The 19829-nt window shown below is 51.2% G+C and overlaps 2 protein-coding genes across 2 annotated transcripts; both read right to left on the bottom strand.

Annotated features, from left to right (window-relative positions):
• Window positions 1-528: 528 nt before the first annotated feature.
• LOC100907717 (ATP-binding cassette sub-family A member 7) lies at window positions 529-14946 on the bottom strand. Its single transcript, XM_003745624.2, has 21 exons — window positions 14765-14946; window positions 8856-9043; window positions 8422-8682; window positions 7995-8331; window positions 7767-7893; window positions 7414-7648; window positions 6322-7277; window positions 6120-6194; window positions 5890-6025; window positions 5572-5780; window positions 5297-5423; window positions 4139-4335; window positions 3685-3865; window positions 3338-3577; window positions 3154-3254; window positions 2885-3038; window positions 2385-2765; window positions 2039-2290; window positions 1045-1931; window positions 760-948; window positions 529-672 (listed from the first exon to the last, which is right to left on the bottom strand). Exons 2-21 carry the CDS (start codon window positions 9031-9033, stop codon window positions 652-654), a joined length of 5244 nt encoding a protein of 1747 aa, XP_003745672.2. The 5' UTR covers window positions 9034-9043; window positions 14765-14946; the 3' UTR covers window positions 529-651.
• Window positions 14947-16261: 1315 nt separating this feature from the next.
• LOC100898139 (NADH-cytochrome b5 reductase 3) lies at window positions 16262-19085 on the bottom strand. Its single transcript, XM_003745479.1, has 3 exons — window positions 18766-19085; window positions 17205-17474; window positions 16262-17096 (listed from the first exon to the last, which is right to left on the bottom strand). The coding sequence occupies exons 1-3, from the start codon at window positions 19018-19020 to the stop codon at window positions 16713-16715; spliced, it is 909 nt and encodes a 302-aa protein (XP_003745527.1). The 5' UTR covers window positions 19021-19085; the 3' UTR covers window positions 16262-16712.
• Window positions 19086-19829: the final 744 nt, after the last annotated feature.

Here is a 19829-nt window from a genome sequence, read left to right on the forward strand (position 1 = left end):
TCGTATCTGCGATAATTATTCGGACTTTCGCGTTGAGATTTTCGACTGATTAGAGTGATGATTAAAGCAAATCCGCATCGGCTCGAAGAGCAACTGAATTTATTAAGCTCGAAGATCTTCGGAAAAACGATTTTTCAGGTTTTCGGGTTAATATTTCAATTTGAAAATATAGTCTCTCCTTCATTAAAATCATTCGTGTCGTATATATTATCATTATATCAACACAATACTCTGGGGTTTTCTCTCACAGGGACTTCCGTCCGAGACGTGATGCTTCGTTTCAAATCACCCCGTAAGAACATAGCTATTGAGATTATAGTTCTTCGATATCGGCTCCGGTATTTCTTTCTGTACAATCCGTCAGGCCATCGCGAGAGAACATGGGAACACTTGACGGGACACTCCCATCGAAGCGGAAAACTGGAACCACGTCGCCTCGTCTCCCTCGGGAGTCGGGAGTTCCCCTTCATTTAAGTTTCCAGGCTCCACGACGTGACTTACTCGCGGTCAATGAGGACGCGAACCGCTGCCGCGACAGATCAAGGAGATAAGACCCCGGTGTGCGCGTGGAGTCCACTGTGTTCAGAATGCTCTCTGAACCTTGCTATATCATGCCGATCCGATTTCGGAGTGACGGATGCGAGCTCCTCGTCAAAGGAACTTTGTTTTCGCCTGTAATGAGGGGCGTCATCGGTCAGAACGACTCGCGGGAAGTCTCGACGGAGGGAGAAGCGGGAATGCCTCCATTCTTCGGCTCACCGTTGAAACAGCTCCATCGTCCGTCTGTGCGGCGCGTTGATCTTTGGCAAAAGCGAGGAAGATCTGTTCCAGCGTTGTGTCGGAAACGACGACGTCTTCGAAATCGAACCGTCTCTTCAGAGCTTCGATTCTCTCGAATAATTCACTCCATCTCAGACTCAAGTCCGAGATATGGAAGTGTAGAAGGCACTGAAAAATCGTTCTCAGGATTGTTGTCAACCGAATTCGATCGCCGTACTGCACGCCGACACGATGTTTCATTAAGTCGATCGCCCCTCAACTTACCTGATGGCTGTCCTTGAGTTTGTTCTCGCCGGGAAACAATTTATCCATGGTAGCGCATATCATCGGAACGACTTGGACTTCGTCGGCAGACGACTTCAATTTTATCAAAACCGTGAAACCCTGCCCAAACTTCGACTTTAAATGCTGCGACGACCCGAGGCAACGGAAACTTCCGTTGACCATAATGCAAAGACGATTGCACAAGGCTTGACATTCTTCCATCGAATGCGACGTGAGGATGATGGCGGAACCGATTTCTTTCTGAGCTTGCATCAGAGTCGCCCAGATCTTCCGCCGCGCCGCGGGATCGACTCCCGCCGTGGGCTCATCGAGGAACATCACATGCGGATTACCGATCATGGCGATCGCGATCGAAAGTTTCCGCTTGTTACCGCCGCTGTACATCCCCGTGGGCTTGTGGGCGTGTTCTTGGAGATCGGCCACACCGATCATGAAGTCAACCATCTCCCTCGTCTGATGAGTCGGTACCCCACGCAACGCGCAGAAAAGCTCCAGCATTTCCCGACCGGTCATGCTCTCGATAAGAGCATCGAATTGCGGACAGTAACCGATGTAGCCTTGGAACTGACGAACCGAAGTTCGCAAGTTGCTCTGCCTGATGTAAGCGTTACCGGCCGACATGAGTAAGTCGCCCGTGAGCATACCGAAAGTGGTGGTTTTCCCGGCGCCATTGACGCCGAGAAGCCCGAAACATTCCTGATTATTGACAACGAACGATATGTCGTCGACAGCTTTGAAGCCCCCGTAATACTTCGTCAATCCGTGCGCAACGAGAGCGTAGGAACCGATCGCACAACGATCGACGATTTTCGCCACGGTTTCTTTCTCTATGGTCACGTCGACATCCTCTTCCGTTGACACGGACGCTGGAATTAATGCGGGATGGGTCTATGTCCATGTCCATCTCGTAATCTGTATTGGAGTGATTTCGACGATATATTTCTGAAAATCATCGGAAGGGATCGCCACTCACAGAGATTCGGGACGCCGCCTCGTTTGGCGCGAGCAGAGAACGAAAAAACGTCTCTGACCCTCTGCCAGTTGATGAACTCCAGGACGTAGATGAACAGTTGGGAGTTCGTTTCCAGACCCATCAAAAGCGCGAAGGCAACGCCACCCGTAATCAACATCGCAGACAATTGGAAACCAGCGCCGATACGCAGGTCGAATTGGAATGGAGTTTCGTAGGCATAGCAGAAAGTCTCCACACTTCCGAGAATGCAGGCTGCAATCAAGATCGTAGTAGTGGTCAGGAACAGCGACCGTACCCGTCCGGATTATCCATTATCCATTATGCTAAATAATCAGAGGAGGCTTACGGTGGCAACAAGACCTGATGACATCAGGAAACAAGTGACACATTTGATCCTTGGCTGTTGGACTCAGTGTGGCGCAAATATTCTCCGATGCTCCATTCAGTAGGACATTTGTGAATCCCCACACCACCCCGAAGGGAGGAACGTAATTTAGCAGATGAATCGCTTCGTTGATCTTGACTCTGTCCATTCCGAAGGGGTTGTTCGCGAGGGAAGAGAATAGATCCAGGATCGACATGATGAGCACCAAAATCCCTCCAGATATCGATGAGAAACACAACAGAGTGGTGAAGCCCGTAGCCGCAGATTTGAAGAAATACGCGGACAAGTACGCGATGGGCACCATGGTGAAGCCATAGATGAAGAACATGACCCAGGACGCAACTGAAACGAGCATAATTAGGATTAGATGATGCGGTCGCTTCCCACTCCGGGATCATCATCATTATCATCATCAAGGTGCAGAATAGAGCGAGCGACTCGTCCCGAGCTGCGTAACTCACTCCAAGTTTCGGCATTCGTTGTGAAGCTCCCGCCCGGATTCAACAAGACGCAAACCATGACCATAAATATTGAAGACACCAGAATCAGAACGAGATCGAAGAGGAAGCTCGCTCCGAAGAAGATGATGCGGTGTACCCCAGACATCATTTGAATCTGCAAAAAGCTCCCTCGGTGAGCAATCCTTGGCGACGCCTCCTCTAGGGAGGCTCCCACGGCGGTCAAAGATACGAAACTCTCGTATATGTCGACTTGTTGAGTGAAGCCTTACCAGTTGAGCCTTCGAAACGCGCTCCTGTACCGGGAAGAACACCAGAGAGCAAGTCAGGAAGGCTGACGCCAACGAGACGGGGAATAGAGACGCAAAGCGCACTGCAACGAAGAAATTCGACAAGTTCGTACCTCCGGGCTACGAGTATGTTACCACAAATTGGCCATAAATTAATTTTACGAACAGAATACGAAGAGCATCGCCGCATTCTCCGACTGGGGTCCCACGGGTCGGTTCTTCGCAACTACAGTTGCGCTCGAATCGTTGGTGATTTGTTTGAGGAGAGCCGACTGCCAACGAGCGATTGCAGCTGCTCCAACGTGGTACGGCTCGCCGTTGAACCATAGTTCGCTCCCCTGATCGCCCTCTTGCCGACTCGCTCCCATAACCCAATTGTCTTTGTATATCGAAGAATCTTCGTTGGCTGAGGGGGATTCCGGGAAGAGATTAGAGGAGCTCGCAAAACGAGACTATTTTCATTCGGTTCCGGGCATAGAGCTTCAGAGACCCTGTGGCAGGAGGCAGCATTACCTTGACGTAAAAGATAATCGTCAATGCTGGGTTCGCTGTAGTCGATTGTTCTGACGGAAACGCCGTCCTCGCCGAGAGCGGATCTGAAGTAAGACTCGAAAACAGGCGGGAGACCCTTCTGAATGAAGCCCACCGTCTTCTTCTGAGCGCCTTTCAGAGATTTGAAGAGGTACTGAGTCACCTGTAATTACATGTGCTAAGTTAGCCGATATTTCTGACGATAAATAATCGTCCATAAGGAGTTCACAGAACTCTTCTTTACGCTAAACCTAATCCTTCAAGGGCATTCAGAGGACTCCCAGCTGGGACGCCCGAGACATGTACTCACCGAATCCTTGCATCAAAAAAAAGAAAGAAGACGCGATATAACTATTATCGCGCCCAAACTAAACATATCGTCGATACTAGATGATGAGGTCTTTTGAAGCGGGTCAGGATCCGTGATAAAGCTCACCTGTTCGTCTTGCTCAGGGGTGAGGATATTCTTCGTGAAATAGCAAAACGCTGCCATCAGGACAACAGGGAGTAGAACCATGAAGATCGGCATAAACCATTGTCTCTTGATCGCATTGACTCTCTTCATCAAGAGAGCACAAAATTGGTTCCTCCACAGAGTCGCCCCACGGACTCGAGTGAATGACGGGAAGCGTTCTGTAGCGAAGAGGTTGGGGATCGATTAGATCGGTAAGAAATCTCGCGTCGGACCTACGACTGGGGAGTTCAAGCAAGCATGGCACCGCGGGGAGCATCAGCGAAAACGATTGGTGCCGAATCACTGTCGAGAGAAACAGAGGCGCGCACAAGGGGCGGTGGAAAAGGGGGCCATGGCCCCTTCCAAAATTCTTCGGCTTCAATGCTAGAGTATGGACCCCGAGGAGGCGCGTCATCACTCTTGGTCGTCTGGCCCCCTCCAAGACTGTAGTTGCCCCCCAAAAAAAAATTCCCGTGCGCGCCCCTGGAGGGAAACCCCCGCGATTATCGGCCAGCGATTTTCGATCGAGCAAGCGGAGCTATCTTCCGTGCCTCCAATGAGGGTAACGAATAATGTTCGACGTTTGAAAGTGATACGACGAGTGCGCCTGAATGCAGCTAAGGAGAGCAGGCAGGAAAGCGGCGCCTTGCATGACCTCAGAAAAGGTCTAGGCTGACATTCCGCAGAGGAATGGCTCTCAGTCAGTGCAGGACTCGGAACTCGCCTGAATTGCGTGCCGTGGAGTATTTCATCAATGGGTAACGCTCTAAAGACACTTCTTGTTAGTTATTTTAGCCAATCGATCACTCATTGATTAGATTTCTAGGTCCTCATAGGATCGGATTGATTAAGGAACGAAACTACAGAAGCGAAGACGAGACGTTCTCGGGAGAGACATTTTCCGCCAAGCGCTAGACGTATCGGTCACAACTCCGGAGGGGTCCTTCCCGAACTGAGCTCTTCGCGCTCCCGAATGAGAGATTGTGCCGAGCGACCACAGAATCAGAGAGTGACGTATCTGACTGGGGATCAAAGCGTGCTGGGAGCTGCTTCGTGTTCTTCTAGTTCATATGGCTTTCCGTCGATAAACGAAGCTTCCGATTGGAGAGTATCGAAATAATCAAGTCGATAGTGTCTCACCTGATATCTCCAGAGCAGCCAGACCTTTCGGCTGCAGTTCTTGAATCGGACTGTCGATTTCGTCCATCTCCCCGACTTTGAGGAAAACGTCCTCCATCGTGGTCACTGAAACTCCGAGACTGGCGATCTGGAAATTCGAAAAGCGCGAATAATTTCACGGTCGTGATGCGGAAATCGGGAATTTCGAAGTGGTAAGTCATCAATTATTATGGATCTTCTGATGTCGGAAAGGGACCGGGATTAATAATCTCATGGACGAGAGCTTGAACACGCACACCGAGTTGGACTTTGTTGTCTTCGATGTAGCGGAAGAGTGAGATCAGCGAACTGGTTTCGGGGAATCCTAAATTGACGCAGAACTCCAAGCCGAGATCAGTGGACAGGAAAGCTTGGTTCTCGCCGAGATAACGGTCGATGATTCCCATGAGGTTGGAGGGCCGCATCTCGGGGTTCACCTTAGCGCACCGCATGTTATATCCGGTTTCTGAAGGCAAGAGATAACCGGAATTCATTCTTCCTGTGATACCTTCCCGAGATTCCCCCAATAACTTGAATGACGAGCATACCACCGGAAGACTCATTGAATAGCTCACCGCACATTTTCTTCAAGAACATAGGCGAGCCCGCGCATTTCAACTTGCCGGCCGCCAGGAAAGCGATACGGTCCCCAAGAACATCTGCCTCCTCCATGTAGTGAGTGGTCAGCAAAACTGTCCGACTCCTCCGCACCTGTGTTACGGAGAATTTTCCATTGCTGACAAGGCTCGCCAGGATATGAAATTCCTTTTTGGAGGCACTGATAGCAGGAAGTCTCTCGACTCACCTCTTGAAGGATTGTCCACACGCCGCGTCGAGCTTGCGGATCCATGCCGGCGGTGGGTTCATCGAGAATCAAGATCTAGACGACGGAGAGCGAGCGATAATTTTCTGCGATTATCTCGGAACCTCGGGATCTTGGAATTGCCGTCCACAAATAAACGCGCTCCGAGTGGATTCTAATTATCGAATATCTTCTCATCACTCACATTGCTGCCCCCGACCATGGCATTGGCCATGCAGAGCTTCCGCTTCATTCCTCCGGATAAGCCGGATGCCATCGTATATCGTTTCGGCGTCAGGCTGAATTTCTCCAGGAGCTGAACGATCTCGGTCTCGATTTCATTTGAGGGTGCTCCTTTTATTTTAGCGAAGAACCACAGATGTTCATTCACCGTGAGCTCATCGAACAGCACGTTGTGTTGCGGACAGAGGCCGATTCCCTGGCGGGCCCGCTTCGTGTTCTCCCTCACACTGTAGCCGTTGATGAACATTTCCCCCGCGGTTGGAGGGAATAGTCCAGTTAGAATGTTCATTGTCGTGGTTTTTCCAGCCCCGTTGTGGCCGAGTATTACGGTTATTTGGTCCCGGTACAGTTCGAGCGAGAGGTTATCAACGGCTTTCTTCGGCCCGAACACCTGCGTGACGTCCCTGAGAACCACAACCGGATCTCCTGAATTCGGCGGCGGTTTCTCGAACATCGCCGTGTCTTTGCCGCTAGATTCTCGATTGATCAAATGTCTCGTTGAAACCGTATCGAGATCCTTCGCGCACGAGGGGAACCAGTAGGACTTCATCAGCAGGAAGAATGGACTTCGGGGCATACCGTACTGCCAGGGAATCGTTGCGTCCAGATAGAAGATGAGGAACGCGTATACGAACCACGATGCCACCATCATCGAGAGGATGCCGAGCAAGGTGACATTGTCCCCAGCTCTCGCGATTTTGGCGAGATTGCCCAGATGGGCGCCTTCCGCTGCTTCTTCCCAGAACGTGATGAGTTTGAAACACCAGTAGAGACCGCTACAAGGAAGCATGGAGGACCACAGTTTCTGATCGGAAGTCAGCAAGTGATATCTCTTGCCGTTTTCAGGATCCATCCAGACCGACGCCACGAGCATCGACATGAACCAGGCCAGCATCGACAGCATAGCTCCCAGTGAAGCTGGAAATCCAGAAAGGAAAAAGTGGGTGAGCGCATGAGATTCGAGATGTCGAAGAGCCGGATTGGAGGCCCATTGGCGGCTCTTCCAACCCTCTGCTAATCGCTCTCTGTCTGAAAATGGTGTTTCCGCTCTTACGTGAGTTCAGCAGGACCGTGATCAGCAGGTTCTGCAGGATGGCGCTCACGCTGAACACGAATAAAACAATAAAAACAACAAGAGGACTCGAGTGCGTCAAGACTCGAACACCGTCGAAACTGTAGCTGAAGCAAAAAGTTGCTATACAGGTCACTATTCCCAGGGTGATTCCGCCCACACAGAAGAGATTCAACCAATAAACAATGTCGGAGAGACCCATCATCCGGAGGAGCTCCTGTGAAGAAGAAAAGCCGAATCCTGGAGGTTAGTATAAGTCCGAATGCTCGTTGATTCTCGTACGATTGGGACGATGTTACGCCTTGAGGTGTCAGGCCCTGGCTCTTTGCACTCACCCGAACTCTGCTCTGCTTGTCGCTGATGATTTGCTTGCAGAAGAAAACGACAAAAAATATACAGCCCACCGAAAGAAGGGTGGGGATAAATTGTGATACCGTCGCCAACGACACGTCCCGCGCGTACCTGCGGTCGATGCATTTCATATGTTAGGAGGTATTCATAGCCTCCGGAGGGAGCAGTCTCATCGCTCCACAGCACGCTCTGCTGGGAGGTGACAAACTGACCTTGGCGTTGGGAATAACCTCATTCTCGGCGAGATCGGTATGTCTCCTGTTCTGTTCTCTAGCTGGTGGAAACTCAGATGTTTCTCAAACAGTATATTCATCACAGGCCACAGCAAATGCTTTTCTTCGAATGAGACGGAGCTCGACCGCGGACGCATATCGTGGTCATTGAAGTGCTTGTTCGTGTGAAAATGATATCGAGAACTGTTGAATCTCAAAGTGTAGCCCAGAAAACCGGCTTTCTGTACGTCGTCGAACACAATAGCTAGCTCTACAGCCGTCGTATTGATCCCTAGATAATCGTTCATTGAACTTTCATCAGGGAAACTCCGAATCTCTGGAAGGAAAAAGAAGGAATCCGTCCGAATGGTCTCCCTGCTCGTCCTGCTATCGTCGAAGAAAGCCATGCCATGACTCGACAACAAACCTCTTGTGGCGTTCTCCCTGACGAAGGCTTGCATCAGTTCATCTGTATAGGGATTATTTGGCGAATAGACTATGGTCGCTGATTCTTTCTGCAGCACTCGGAAGAGTTGCTGTTCTTTCTTGGGCTCCACGTTGAATCGATAAAAAAATAAGTCCTTCGCTCCGTATGGTCCAATCCCTTCGTAGACATCCGGACCCTGCCATTGAGGAGCGACGTCGACTTGTGTCCTCGCGGTCTGTGATTTCAGGAACACAACCAATGCTGAAATAGCAACGATGGCTTCAGATTCGGCAGTCGACTGCTGCGGAAAAAATCACTCTCGATCGAGAAAAAACCTGTTGCACGCGGTAGTGCCTCATCGGGTACGCGCTCCTTCGCGGGCCTCACCGTAAGCAATCATACATATAGATAGGTATAATGATGAAAAGACTCACCTATGAGTGAGATGGGGAGAAGGATCTCGAGGAAGGAGGCGATGTAGTGCCGTTTCAACTTTCGAATCACATAGTCTTTGTACAATAGAGCTTCGAGCTGTTGTCGAAGCCCCATCTTGTGCTCGTACAGCGGAAGGGAGAGCTTGACTAAGGAGTCTGAGTCGCCGGATCTGGACATAGAATGCACTCTGTAATTGCATAATATACACGATGAAAACCCCGAACCTCGTCTTGTAGTCTCCGTATCTATTATTCCTATGTTCCGAAGGATTCGCCGCGACATATCGAATAGGTTGTCGACAACGCCCTCTTGAAATCTGAAGTCTGTCTCACGAGGAGGGGACACGATAGATGCCGGTCCGATCGACTGACTTGGAGCGATCGGGTTTCGTGCCATCTGCGGGTGCTTTCATAAACTTTTCTGTCCTGACTCGACAAGTCACCCAGAGATCTCTGTGACTTATTGACTGTTAGGACGGAACTCGACGACAGAAGGCATCCCATCCCTGCCCGGCCCCGATTCGCGCCTCTGCTCAGAATCGTCGACGTGTATGCAAATTTGTTTGGATGAGAGTGTTGCTACACGAAAATACACTTCATTGGTAATCTTCGGATGAGTCTGAATCATTACACCGACCACCTCGACTGACATCGTCCGCCGGGAGTTACTCAAGGTCAATGGATGACATCCATCGGATGTACGCTGAAGGACGTTCACAACTTCCTGATTTTTCTTCACCACATTCTGCCCGGAACTCTCAAAACTACGAGAATCCTGGGCTTAAAGCAAGGCGGAAAACGAACTCACGCATGAGGATCGAAGACATCAACCTCGAGCAAGCGATCTTTCCTCTGCCGAACTCCGACGGTCATCTCGCCCAGCGTCCGCCCGCAGAGGGCTGCCGACTCGACAAAATAGCTTCACTGGGTGGGATACGTGGCACCAATCGGAGCCCCAACCGGCCCACGGAGTCAGAACCCGCAGCAACAGCACCGAACCCCTATCGAAGGCGTCTGCTTCTATGGCGCCCGCGTAACGCGACTTATTTCATCCGGGGGGAGTTTCGCGCACGGAGCCACAGCGATGGGATTCACGAGTCTTCGCGGAATCTCAGAAGAGCTTGGAGATGCCGTTCGAACACTCTCGATGGCGTTGACCGGCTCTATCAGCCGTGGCAGGCATCCGACCTACAGATGTTCCTCATCGCGACAATGACGTGGACTACCGCTCACAGCTGTCGCAGAATTTTGTGCCATTCCGTAACGGGGACTCCGCCCCGAGTTTTTTCCAGACTAGGCCCTCTCACGATTCTCGCTTCGATGATGATTCCGCCGCCGCCATTCGTGTGTTTTGCTCTTCGTCTCGTGATCCCCATCGGCGCCCGTCTCATTCTCTCTAGTCGGGACTGGATTCCTGCCATCTAGTCCCGGGAAGGGGAGGGGGGACAAATAAGTTTTCAAGTATGGCGAGGGGTCATAACTCGGACGAGCACCAAGAGACACCAAGTCGCGGGAACGATCGAGAACATATACGCTGAAGTCGGACACGATAATGCATAATTCCCCATGGAAAGTTGGAATACGAGCTAAGATTCCCGTGGGAAGCGAGGAGAGTCGATGTACTGAGCGAGAGCTTTGATTCCGCAATCTACGTGATCTCCTAGCTCAATGGAATTCCCTACGGCCAGATGTACGATGGTCGACAAAGATAAGGATCCTCACAAATCGATCGGATTAGGTACTTGGCGTGGATCTATGCAACCCCATCCGGTACTCCGAAACTCTGCATAGAGGCTCGGAATCGCGCTCATCGGAGAACTGGTACTAGTGGACTGCCCGTGAGAACGTAAAGAACTTCCTCATTTTGGTGGAGACTCTCCGACTCCGGAGGTTACCCCAATGCGCCTACGGGAAACCCCGGAAGGAGCAATGATCAATTTCTGTCTTCTGTATCGCTCATTCCAGCGCCTCCTGCTCGGGAATAGTGATGAATATCCCGACAGGACTCTGGAGACTAGGTACCCGTCGGGAATGAGGGAGATCCCGCTACGAAGATATTTAACGCCCGAGAAGGGGCAAAAAGCCACCGTCATAAAACCTCGCATTCTGACTAGGGTACCCCAAGGTCCGATTGAGGCCTTGGACAGCCATCGTTCGGTGAACGCAAGTCACGTTCCAGGTCGTGATTATTCCTCCGTCATTGCAAGAACCATGAGCACGATCTAGGATGAAGGCAACGAGTTCGCATGCGTGTTCACACGAGAGACCGGTGCTAGAAATCAGGACGTCTAGCGTCCCGACTTTGAAGATTACTCGATTTTCATGTGGGTGGGGAGATCTCTCAGAAAAAATCATAAGCAGTATCCCCCGAGCTTCGTGGGGTTGCATGTCATACGCTTATGTTTTCTGCGAGACGGTTTCGACCGCGTCCCTCACCGTTCCGAACTCAAATCTTCAGCATCCCAATAAAAAATGTCTGGCACGGCCACTGTAGGACACAGTACTCTCGAACTTATGCAATTTCACACTGTTCTCACGCGGATATTTCTCCGCTAACTTAGTTTATCCAGCGTGGAAAACCCCACACGATATGATAGAAGCGCGCTCCATCCGCTCTTCGAACTCCGAGAGGCCTCAAGTCTCCAGGATCAGGGGGGGCTTGGCAGCGAAAATCGGGAAGCAAACTCACCGAAAACTCGACTGTTGAAGTAGAGGTTCGGCATCGTCGCTTATCCGGGTGGACTGCTTGTTTCTGTAGAATATCGACATAATTGAGCTCAACTAGCGACGGAAGGCACAAATCTCACTATCGAATCGATTCCGAAAGGGGTAGAAAAAAAGAGCTGGATATTCCAGTGATCGCGTCGAGCTTCCGCATAGACGACACTGCCGTCAGCGAATCAGTCGCATTTCAGGCTCATTGGAGAAATAGCAGCTGCTCGCAGCCTCCGGCGTACCCTGTAGCCATTCAGCGTGTGAATTCACCTTGCGGAACATAAGCACGCCAGCTCAGTCCGATCCAAATCTGCGGCGAGCCGTTCTCGAAACGTAAGTTCGAGACTCCCATCAGCATAGTATGAGTGCCGTCTTTCGAAGGACCCCCCTCGGAAGGCAAGGCGGAAGCATTCAATCGAACTCGAATTCAGCCGAGGTTGCATTGAGCGCTGACTTCTTCTACTCGAATTCAAAGGAATGAGTGATGAACAGGTGGAAAATGAAGGAAACGAATGAATCTTTTCAACAGGAAATGAACGTGATTCTGAGCGTCGTCGAAACCTCGGGATACGAGCTCTCGGGCCGTGCTAAGAGTGTTCGCGTCGCTCCAGACCGCCCGTAAGGATTCGATCATTCTTAGTCCTGACTCTGTCGAAAGGACATGCCCTGAGCTTCGACGCACTATGTGATTGATTATTATTATCATTATCATTCTCGAAAACAAAGTGCAGAGGTCCTCGCTCCAGTGGAGTGGGACGCATCGATAGAGGATCAATTGTATTTTACGAGCTGATCTATTCAGAAATCCTCAGATAAGGAAGGATATTGAATTACGAAGATCTTTCGCGCTTCCTCGGAGGTTTCTCCTGAAACTGTGCGTCTGTCCCTCCTACCAACAAAGGCGAGAGATCTCGCACGTTTTGACTGTCAAGCTTGATACCAGCTCTGCCAGACAAGCTGTTGTTGTCCTCGGGCACGGCCACCGCTGGATAAATAAGAGAATCACATTGAGAATGTGGGGTGATCGCAGCTCCGTTCGCGGAAAGAGCTAGTTCTGCACCGAATTCAATCGAACAGAATCTTGACCCGCCGAACTCGAGATCTGGCCCCGATCCCATCGCCTCACTGTACCGAGGGCTGAGCATCCAGGTGTACACGATCGAATTCGTTGCCAAAAGATCTCGTTTACCCCCGTCACTAGAATCACGGTCAGAAATCCGTTCCCGATCGAGGAAGCGGTCGATGCTGCCGGGCGTAAACGGATCCAGACAGGTCCTGATATATGGAAAACATACCGTCGAAAGAATGGAACGTTAATGAGAGCGAAGGTGTCGATAAGCAGACGTCCCGCAGCTCTGCGTTTGTTGGATTTGCCCATCTCCGCAGTCGATGCACTGAACAGCAAATTCAAAATCGAGGTTGATAAGAAGTCCTGTTCCTCACGAACTTCTCGGAACTCAGCATCTCGGATCGAGCTCTGACCCTTCTAGGGAGAGCTTCACCGACAGGGTCGATTCATGATTGTGAAATGAAGTCCGTGGCAACTCGAGAACCGTTCTCTCCCCAAAATCGATGCTGAGGCCAGTGATCTGAGGAGCGCCGGCTCATATTTGTGCGACGGAATCTCTGACGGCAGGAAAGTCAACAAAGAAGCTCTCTGTCAGATTGACTGAATACACTGTCCCTAGGGCCGGAAACACCTGAGCTCATGAAAGTCCTCGACGGGCATATCCCAACGCGAGGATCTCTCCTCAGGTGTGCAATTCGAGCGTTCAGCTCGGGCGGATACGATCAGAAATATCTCGGTTTCGCTTGGTCGAGCTCCGGAGCGATTTTGTCAATTCGAAATGATGCGTGATTTCACCGAGTGCAGGAGAACTAAATCTCCTCGCAGCAGCATTCATGACGTCTACTTTCCCAGCAGGCAACAATTCTGTCGAGGCATGACGTTCCGAGCCGATTGGTCGAACGTATTAAAGCTGCGTGCGTCATTTTGCCGCGATGATAGCGCTTTTCAGACTCTCGTCGCGGCAATGTGCTGGGAAGGGTAGAACGACAGATAACTCAAACATTGTAGGTCTAAAGTCAGATTGAATCAGTGCCGCCGTCAGATGCAACGAGAAGTTACGTGGGAGCTGGGTTCGGGTCCGATTAAATCAAATTGACAATTACTGGATGTTCCTCTCCCGGCGCTCTTCCCGCTCCAGGAGCCACCGGATACACCGTCCCAGCAGAAGAGGCAGTGGAATCCGCGAGCTTTCTGGTTTCGCTCGGGGAAGCGGTTTCAGACCCACTATAGCTCTCGCCGAGAGAAGGAAATTCCCTGGGTTCCGGTATCATCCGATAGACCCCAGAATACGTGATAACGATTGATATGTACAGGAAATAACAACAAGAACACCGTCCAAATATTTACTTCTACCTCCGAATTCGGACCAGGATTGAAGGGAAGCCCGTATTCGTCACCGGACTTCGCGGAGGCTGACTCAACCCTGGTTCCGGAGGAGAAGCGCAATATAAAGGAGAAAATGTCAAGCTACGAAAAACGTGGACCGTTGGAATCGAGTCTCCTGGAACTCCGACCGTAGAGAGTCAAGCGGCGAGGCGTCGTTACCCATAGTGTCCGCTTTTGCCGTCTAATTGGCTCGGGGCTGTCCCTGTTCGCAAGCGGTCAGAGCTCAGGCAGCGTGAACGGATTATTTCTCAAATGACGACTCGCAACGCGGGATGGCTCTTCCAAAGAAGTTCGTTCTACATATTTGGGAACAAACTCGAGCTCTCTGAGCGTCCCAGAGGAGCTGCTGTCGACAGCGGAGTCGACCGGTCGATTGGGCGGGCCGAGTCACAACTCCCTTCTATGGACTCCGTCTACAGGAGTTGACCTTAGTTGACAGTACCTCGGTCCGCCGCCCACAGAAACGGGAACCGCATCTTGTACTGGGTGACGGTGAGGTCGTTGTTTTCTGTCCACGTTTCGGAGGCAAACTTCTGACATCATTTTGACAGAAGCCGACTCCGCCACCTACCGCCTGCTCCGAGTGCGGAAGTGTCACCAAGGAAACTGAATGCAAACGTCCGGCGCTGAGGATTGTCTCCCAAACTAAATCTTACTCGTTGGATTCCCCAAATCCCCGGATCGGCTCTCGACGAAAAGAGGAAAGAAAATGATCTTCCGACCAACGACTGGTACTCACCCATTTGTTCTGTCTCTGCGGCAGTCTCCACTGCGTATGCCACTCCCAAACTGTATCACACGATCAGAGATAGTTCAGAGCAAGGGTCGGCGTGTCTTTTCCACAAGAGATTCATGAAATCGGAGGCTTTTCGGCCGCACACCGATTGTTTATCTTTTGACGAATTTCCAACATATACATCTGGAACCTGGAACTGCCGGAGCAAAACAAATCACTGGGGGCCGCCATCTTGGTTGTCTTCGATGATTCCGAAGCGGGCGGCCCTCACGCCGGGAGAGGGCCGCGCCGACTGCTGGGACTCCAGCTGTCCACGCGGGTTCTCTGCCGACAAGTGGTTCTTCAAATGCTAGGCCGGTTTCAATTGACGCATTTTTCTTCTCTCAGGTTTTGGGAGAGACCCGGACTCTGCCCACGCAGGCCATGCGGCGCGCTCCATGCACCTCAGTGATGTCAGAGTCAGCCCGTCGGCCGCTCGGATTACATGTCATTGAAGACGGGCGCTCGCTTTCGACCGTTCTCTACACGAACCCACCCAATTCAATGAATGAAAGTATCGGATCAGGAAAATATCATGGGGGGAGCGGCCATACGAAGAGAAGAATTCCCGAGTCTCGCTCCGGTTATGGTTCCTTCGAGAAAGATATTATGGACAACGTCGCAGGACAAATGATCTCCTCGGAGATCCTCATTCGACGACCCCATTCCGAGCTCCCATCGCATAGTTCTCCCATCCTGAAATCTCGCGAATGAGGGAGCTCCCATGCGGCTACCATCCATACCATCTAGATCCGGGACCAGGGGTGGCTGTCGGATTCAATTGGTCGCTTGGGGGTCTCTCGAATGGGGCGAGCGGAATGATGTATGCCGTCTCAATTCCTTCATCCGACCGAGACTGCGCTCGGCTGTCTGTTGGACGGTATGTAGCTCTTCATTCCAGATGCGCTCCATCTATAACTCCAATTTCGAGGAACCTCATGTCGAAGTAGGCTTCAGCTTCTCAGAGGAGGATGGTTTTATAATGCTTGACGGTATCTTTCGGATAATCTGCGTCTGCCTGTGAAAGCTTTGCTCTATCGAAAACACACGGAAACACACCATGAGGGATTTCATCGGATATTCTGGAGGTCATTCAAAAGCTCTGTCCGCGATATCTCCAATCGAAAGTGTGATTCGAAGCTTCCCAGGCTATAGCCAATCTGCGATGCAATCCGAAAGGGCTCGGAGTTCCTGAGTCCGCCGAAGAATCGTCTCTTGCCGTATACGGAGCACATTCCACGTCGAAGGCGAAACTCCCGTGAGAGTTCCGAGGAAACACGCTACCTTATCGATTCCCTGAAACCGATTAAATGGCTAGATGACGACTACCCCCTCATTGCATGGAAGCAAATCTTCATGGGGCTTGGTCTCGGGTGTAGAATAATCAAGGGTCGACATTCTGAGACTCTCAATAACGGTTGAGAAAAAACTCTCTCTCTCTCTTGGTCGAAAGAAAAACGCTTGATCCGGGTTGGTACAGTGAAATCCTTATTAAACAATCAGAAAACCAACGTCTGTCAATCCAAGGATACTCCTCAACCTCAACGCCGGAAAACTATCAAAAACCCTTAATTCACAGAATCCAAATCGGAGGAACAATCTTGTATCTCGGGGGAATCGAGATGTCAACGACAAGAGGAACGATAGCTGTTTAACTGACCTCGACACGCTCCTTCAGTATTTCCTTGCGGGAATGGGTGCGTCTCTCCAAGCTCTAAGCTAATATTGCAGCTCTAGTTTCTCTACAGACACAGGAGTTCCCAGTTCATCCCTCCCCTTACATAACAGGCGGATCTTGTTTCAATACCGCGGTGTCGTCGAGAACAGACGGGAATATTCTTCGTCCTCAATTTAATGGATTCCTTATGTTGGCAGTCCCAGAGGACATTTTGGCGTTTGGGACAGTGTGTCATCAATAGGCGAATCGAGATTGAGCCGAGTATCCAAGCGTGTCCAAATTCGGCATACACGCGAACTTGATCATTGGGGGTGGACCGCACATGAGAACTAGCGTATTATCGCTCGGTGCTGGGAGATGATCTTTGATCATGTCGGCGTTAACGAACCCAACGCCACCGGTCCAATTGTCGGCGGCCCTGTCGACCGTGTAGTAGAGTTTGAACCTCTCAGGATACTTGCTCGCCCACGATTCGAGATCTTCCCTACATAGGATGTCATCCGGTGACTGGTTGGCGTAGATGAGCGAAAGTTCCGTCTTATCGCCCTCAGTTTTGAGAACCTGCTTGATCAGCTGGTACATCGGAGTGAGTCCAGAACCGCCAGCGATCATGCCGACCTGGAAACGGGTTAGCACATACGTACTCGAGCCCAAACCATGAAGAGGGAGACAATCCATAGAGTTCGCGACGGGCCGCATGTCCATTCATGAATTCAGGGGACTGACCTTTGAGGCGAACTTGACGTTACCGACGTCTTTCTTATTACTCTTGATGCGGAAATTTCCAAAACCGTTGTATTGAAGCAAGCCGTTGGGACCTCGGACATCGATGCAATCTCCGATCTTCATGCTCTCGAGGTGCTGAGTCATTTTCCCGCCATCGGGAAACTTCGGGTGCGTGTTCTTGAAGTAGACTTTGATGACGAGATCGAAGTATCCGAGGTCATCATCGGACGAGACCGGTGTGTATGCTCTGATGACCAGCTCGTCGTTGATCTGGAACAGAAAAAAGTTCAGTCGATTTGAAATCTCCGAAGAAAATTCCGAGTCTCATCTGAACGCCGGCGCCGGGTCCTTCTGAAGTCCGGGGGCAGGGAAAGAGCCGCGCTCTTCGTCTGGAGCTCTCGAGCCTCATAAATCACGAGCGGATATCATCCTAAACTTTCGTAAATCTTTCCCAGCTTGAGCTGCGGAAGGGAACATTGTCCCTGCCAATCACAAGCCACCGACAGGGATGGAAAGGGAAATTCTATTTCGGATCGTTCGTAGTCGAACAATCCAAGCGTGAACCCATGGCGATAGGCATTAGAGATCGCCAGGATTCATGTGAGAGCTGCTCACGGCAAGTGAAATCGAAAACGATGAGGAGAACGAACAGGTGCAGGTGAACTTTCCGCTGAAGCGTCAGGGTGCTCAGAATATTTTTCGTTCTCCCAGCCTGACTGAGCGATCCCACTCTCGCTTGCTCGCTCGCACCTGGATAAGGCTTTAAGCACACACCGAGTTGTTAGCTCCCTGATCCTCGCGACCCATCACTTAAGAAAGTCCATCCGATTAAGTCCAGGACTTCCAATGTCCTGAACGGAATGTCCTATTGATTCTGCCTCTGCACAAAGAGTCCCACAGAGAGCGTTGGATCCGCCTTTCCTTCATGCGAACCGAATCGGGAAGCCCTGAATATATTTTCCGGAAAACGAGCGTCTGTACCCGTGAAGAATGAATGGATTCTAAGTCTTGAATGAATGTTCCAGAACCACTGCTTCCTCCTATGTAGCATACGGTTTCCTCGTTCGGAGCGGTTCCCTTTTCGGCTCAGCACCCCTGATGAGCCGGAGCAGCTTCCCAGAATGCGGATCTCGTGGTTCCCCTCTGACAGGTGTTGAGGGGACTGACTTCAATTAAAATACCTAATCCTTTGGGACTGCGATAACATTTCGCAAGTGGAAGGAGTTCGCCATATTTATCCCCGTCTAATATCTCGCAATTCAGACTTTACCCTCGTGTACATATATTGGACGGACTATTGCCAAACAACCTTGACCAAGTTCTTGACACGATCGAAAAAGCAGTCCCGATAGCAGTCCTTGCAACGCGGGACATTCAGATTGGTCATTGCTATTGATCGTCATCGCTGAACCTCCGAAGCCCCGACAGAAGGCGAGAATTCGTGAGCGATGTCCTCACGTGTTCCCTCTGCACCCACGCCGGAACCGGCCGACTTTGTTTATGAAAATAGACACGTGAGGTCACTGTGGTAAAGGGAACGGGATGGATGTGTCTAACTCACCCTAGTGATAAGATTGATATGCTGGCCGACCGGTAAGCCGAGTCTGTGGTTCTCGGTCGGCAATTTGAAGCGGAAAAGTCTCGTATCGTGACTCAACTCCTTCTTCTCCAACAGGGGCACGGAGTACTTCACGTCGGGGTCTTCGAGGAACTTCACATCCTTCTTCGAAAATAAGTATCGGTAGAGGAAAACCGCAACAGCGGCTCCTGAGGCCAGGTAGAGTAGCGGCAACATCCTGTCCCGGACAAGTGACATCGTAGAGAAAACAGGCGGCCGTGGCCAGAACGATGGATTATCTCCTCCTCTCCGTTCCTCACAGCAGCTCGCTGCTGCAGCTGCCAGTAGGGCTTTCGCGCGGCATAGAAGCTTCGGCCGGGCAGCCATGGAAGCAGGCCCGACTAATTCTGTCAACCATAGCCCGAGCGTCTCGAGAAACGGCGGGCACACTGGAGATCACAGTGCTTTAAGATCTAAGATCTAACACGGAGTCCTTCGGAATGCCGTGGACGGTTGCCGATGGCTCCTTCTGTCAAGCATTGGCCAATGCCCTCGTCGAGGTCGGTGCCGGCGGTTCGGACGTCGTCCTTCGTCCGATCGGAGTGAATCCTTCATGTGACTCACTCTGTTCGGAGTCCGAGCCTTTCGATTTCCCTCGAAGACTCTGACCCAATGCCGGGTACCCGAGCCCCGTTCCTCCTCTCACTCAGTGATTCCGATTGCAACCCTACGAAATCGTCTCGTCGACCATCGAGTTCGTGGGTGTTCCCGCCACTTTCTCCTTCTCCCCTGCGACCGCTGTCGTGTCTGGCTACAGCCACGATCCCCTGAGTCTGGTGGGCGATTTGTCCCGCGCATCGTACGCGTAGGGAAAAGAGACCACCGGGATGGTGCGTTTCCAACATTTTTGGATAGAGGCCATCTTTAGTCATTGAGCTGCATGATTCGTGGGTCCATTTATACCTGGAAGAATATACGGGAATGCGGGCCGATTTGGCTTCTCTTAAGACGTGACCATGATAGGCGCTGGAACCGCGGCTCATTTTCCTACAACACGGACCTCCCGG

Source organism: Galendromus occidentalis, unplaced genomic scaffold (genome assembly GCF_000255335.2).
Source record: "Galendromus occidentalis unplaced genomic scaffold, Mocc_1.1 scf7180000077484, whole genome shotgun sequence".
NCBI lineage: Eukaryota > Metazoa > Arthropoda > Arachnida > Mesostigmata > Phytoseiidae > Galendromus > Galendromus occidentalis.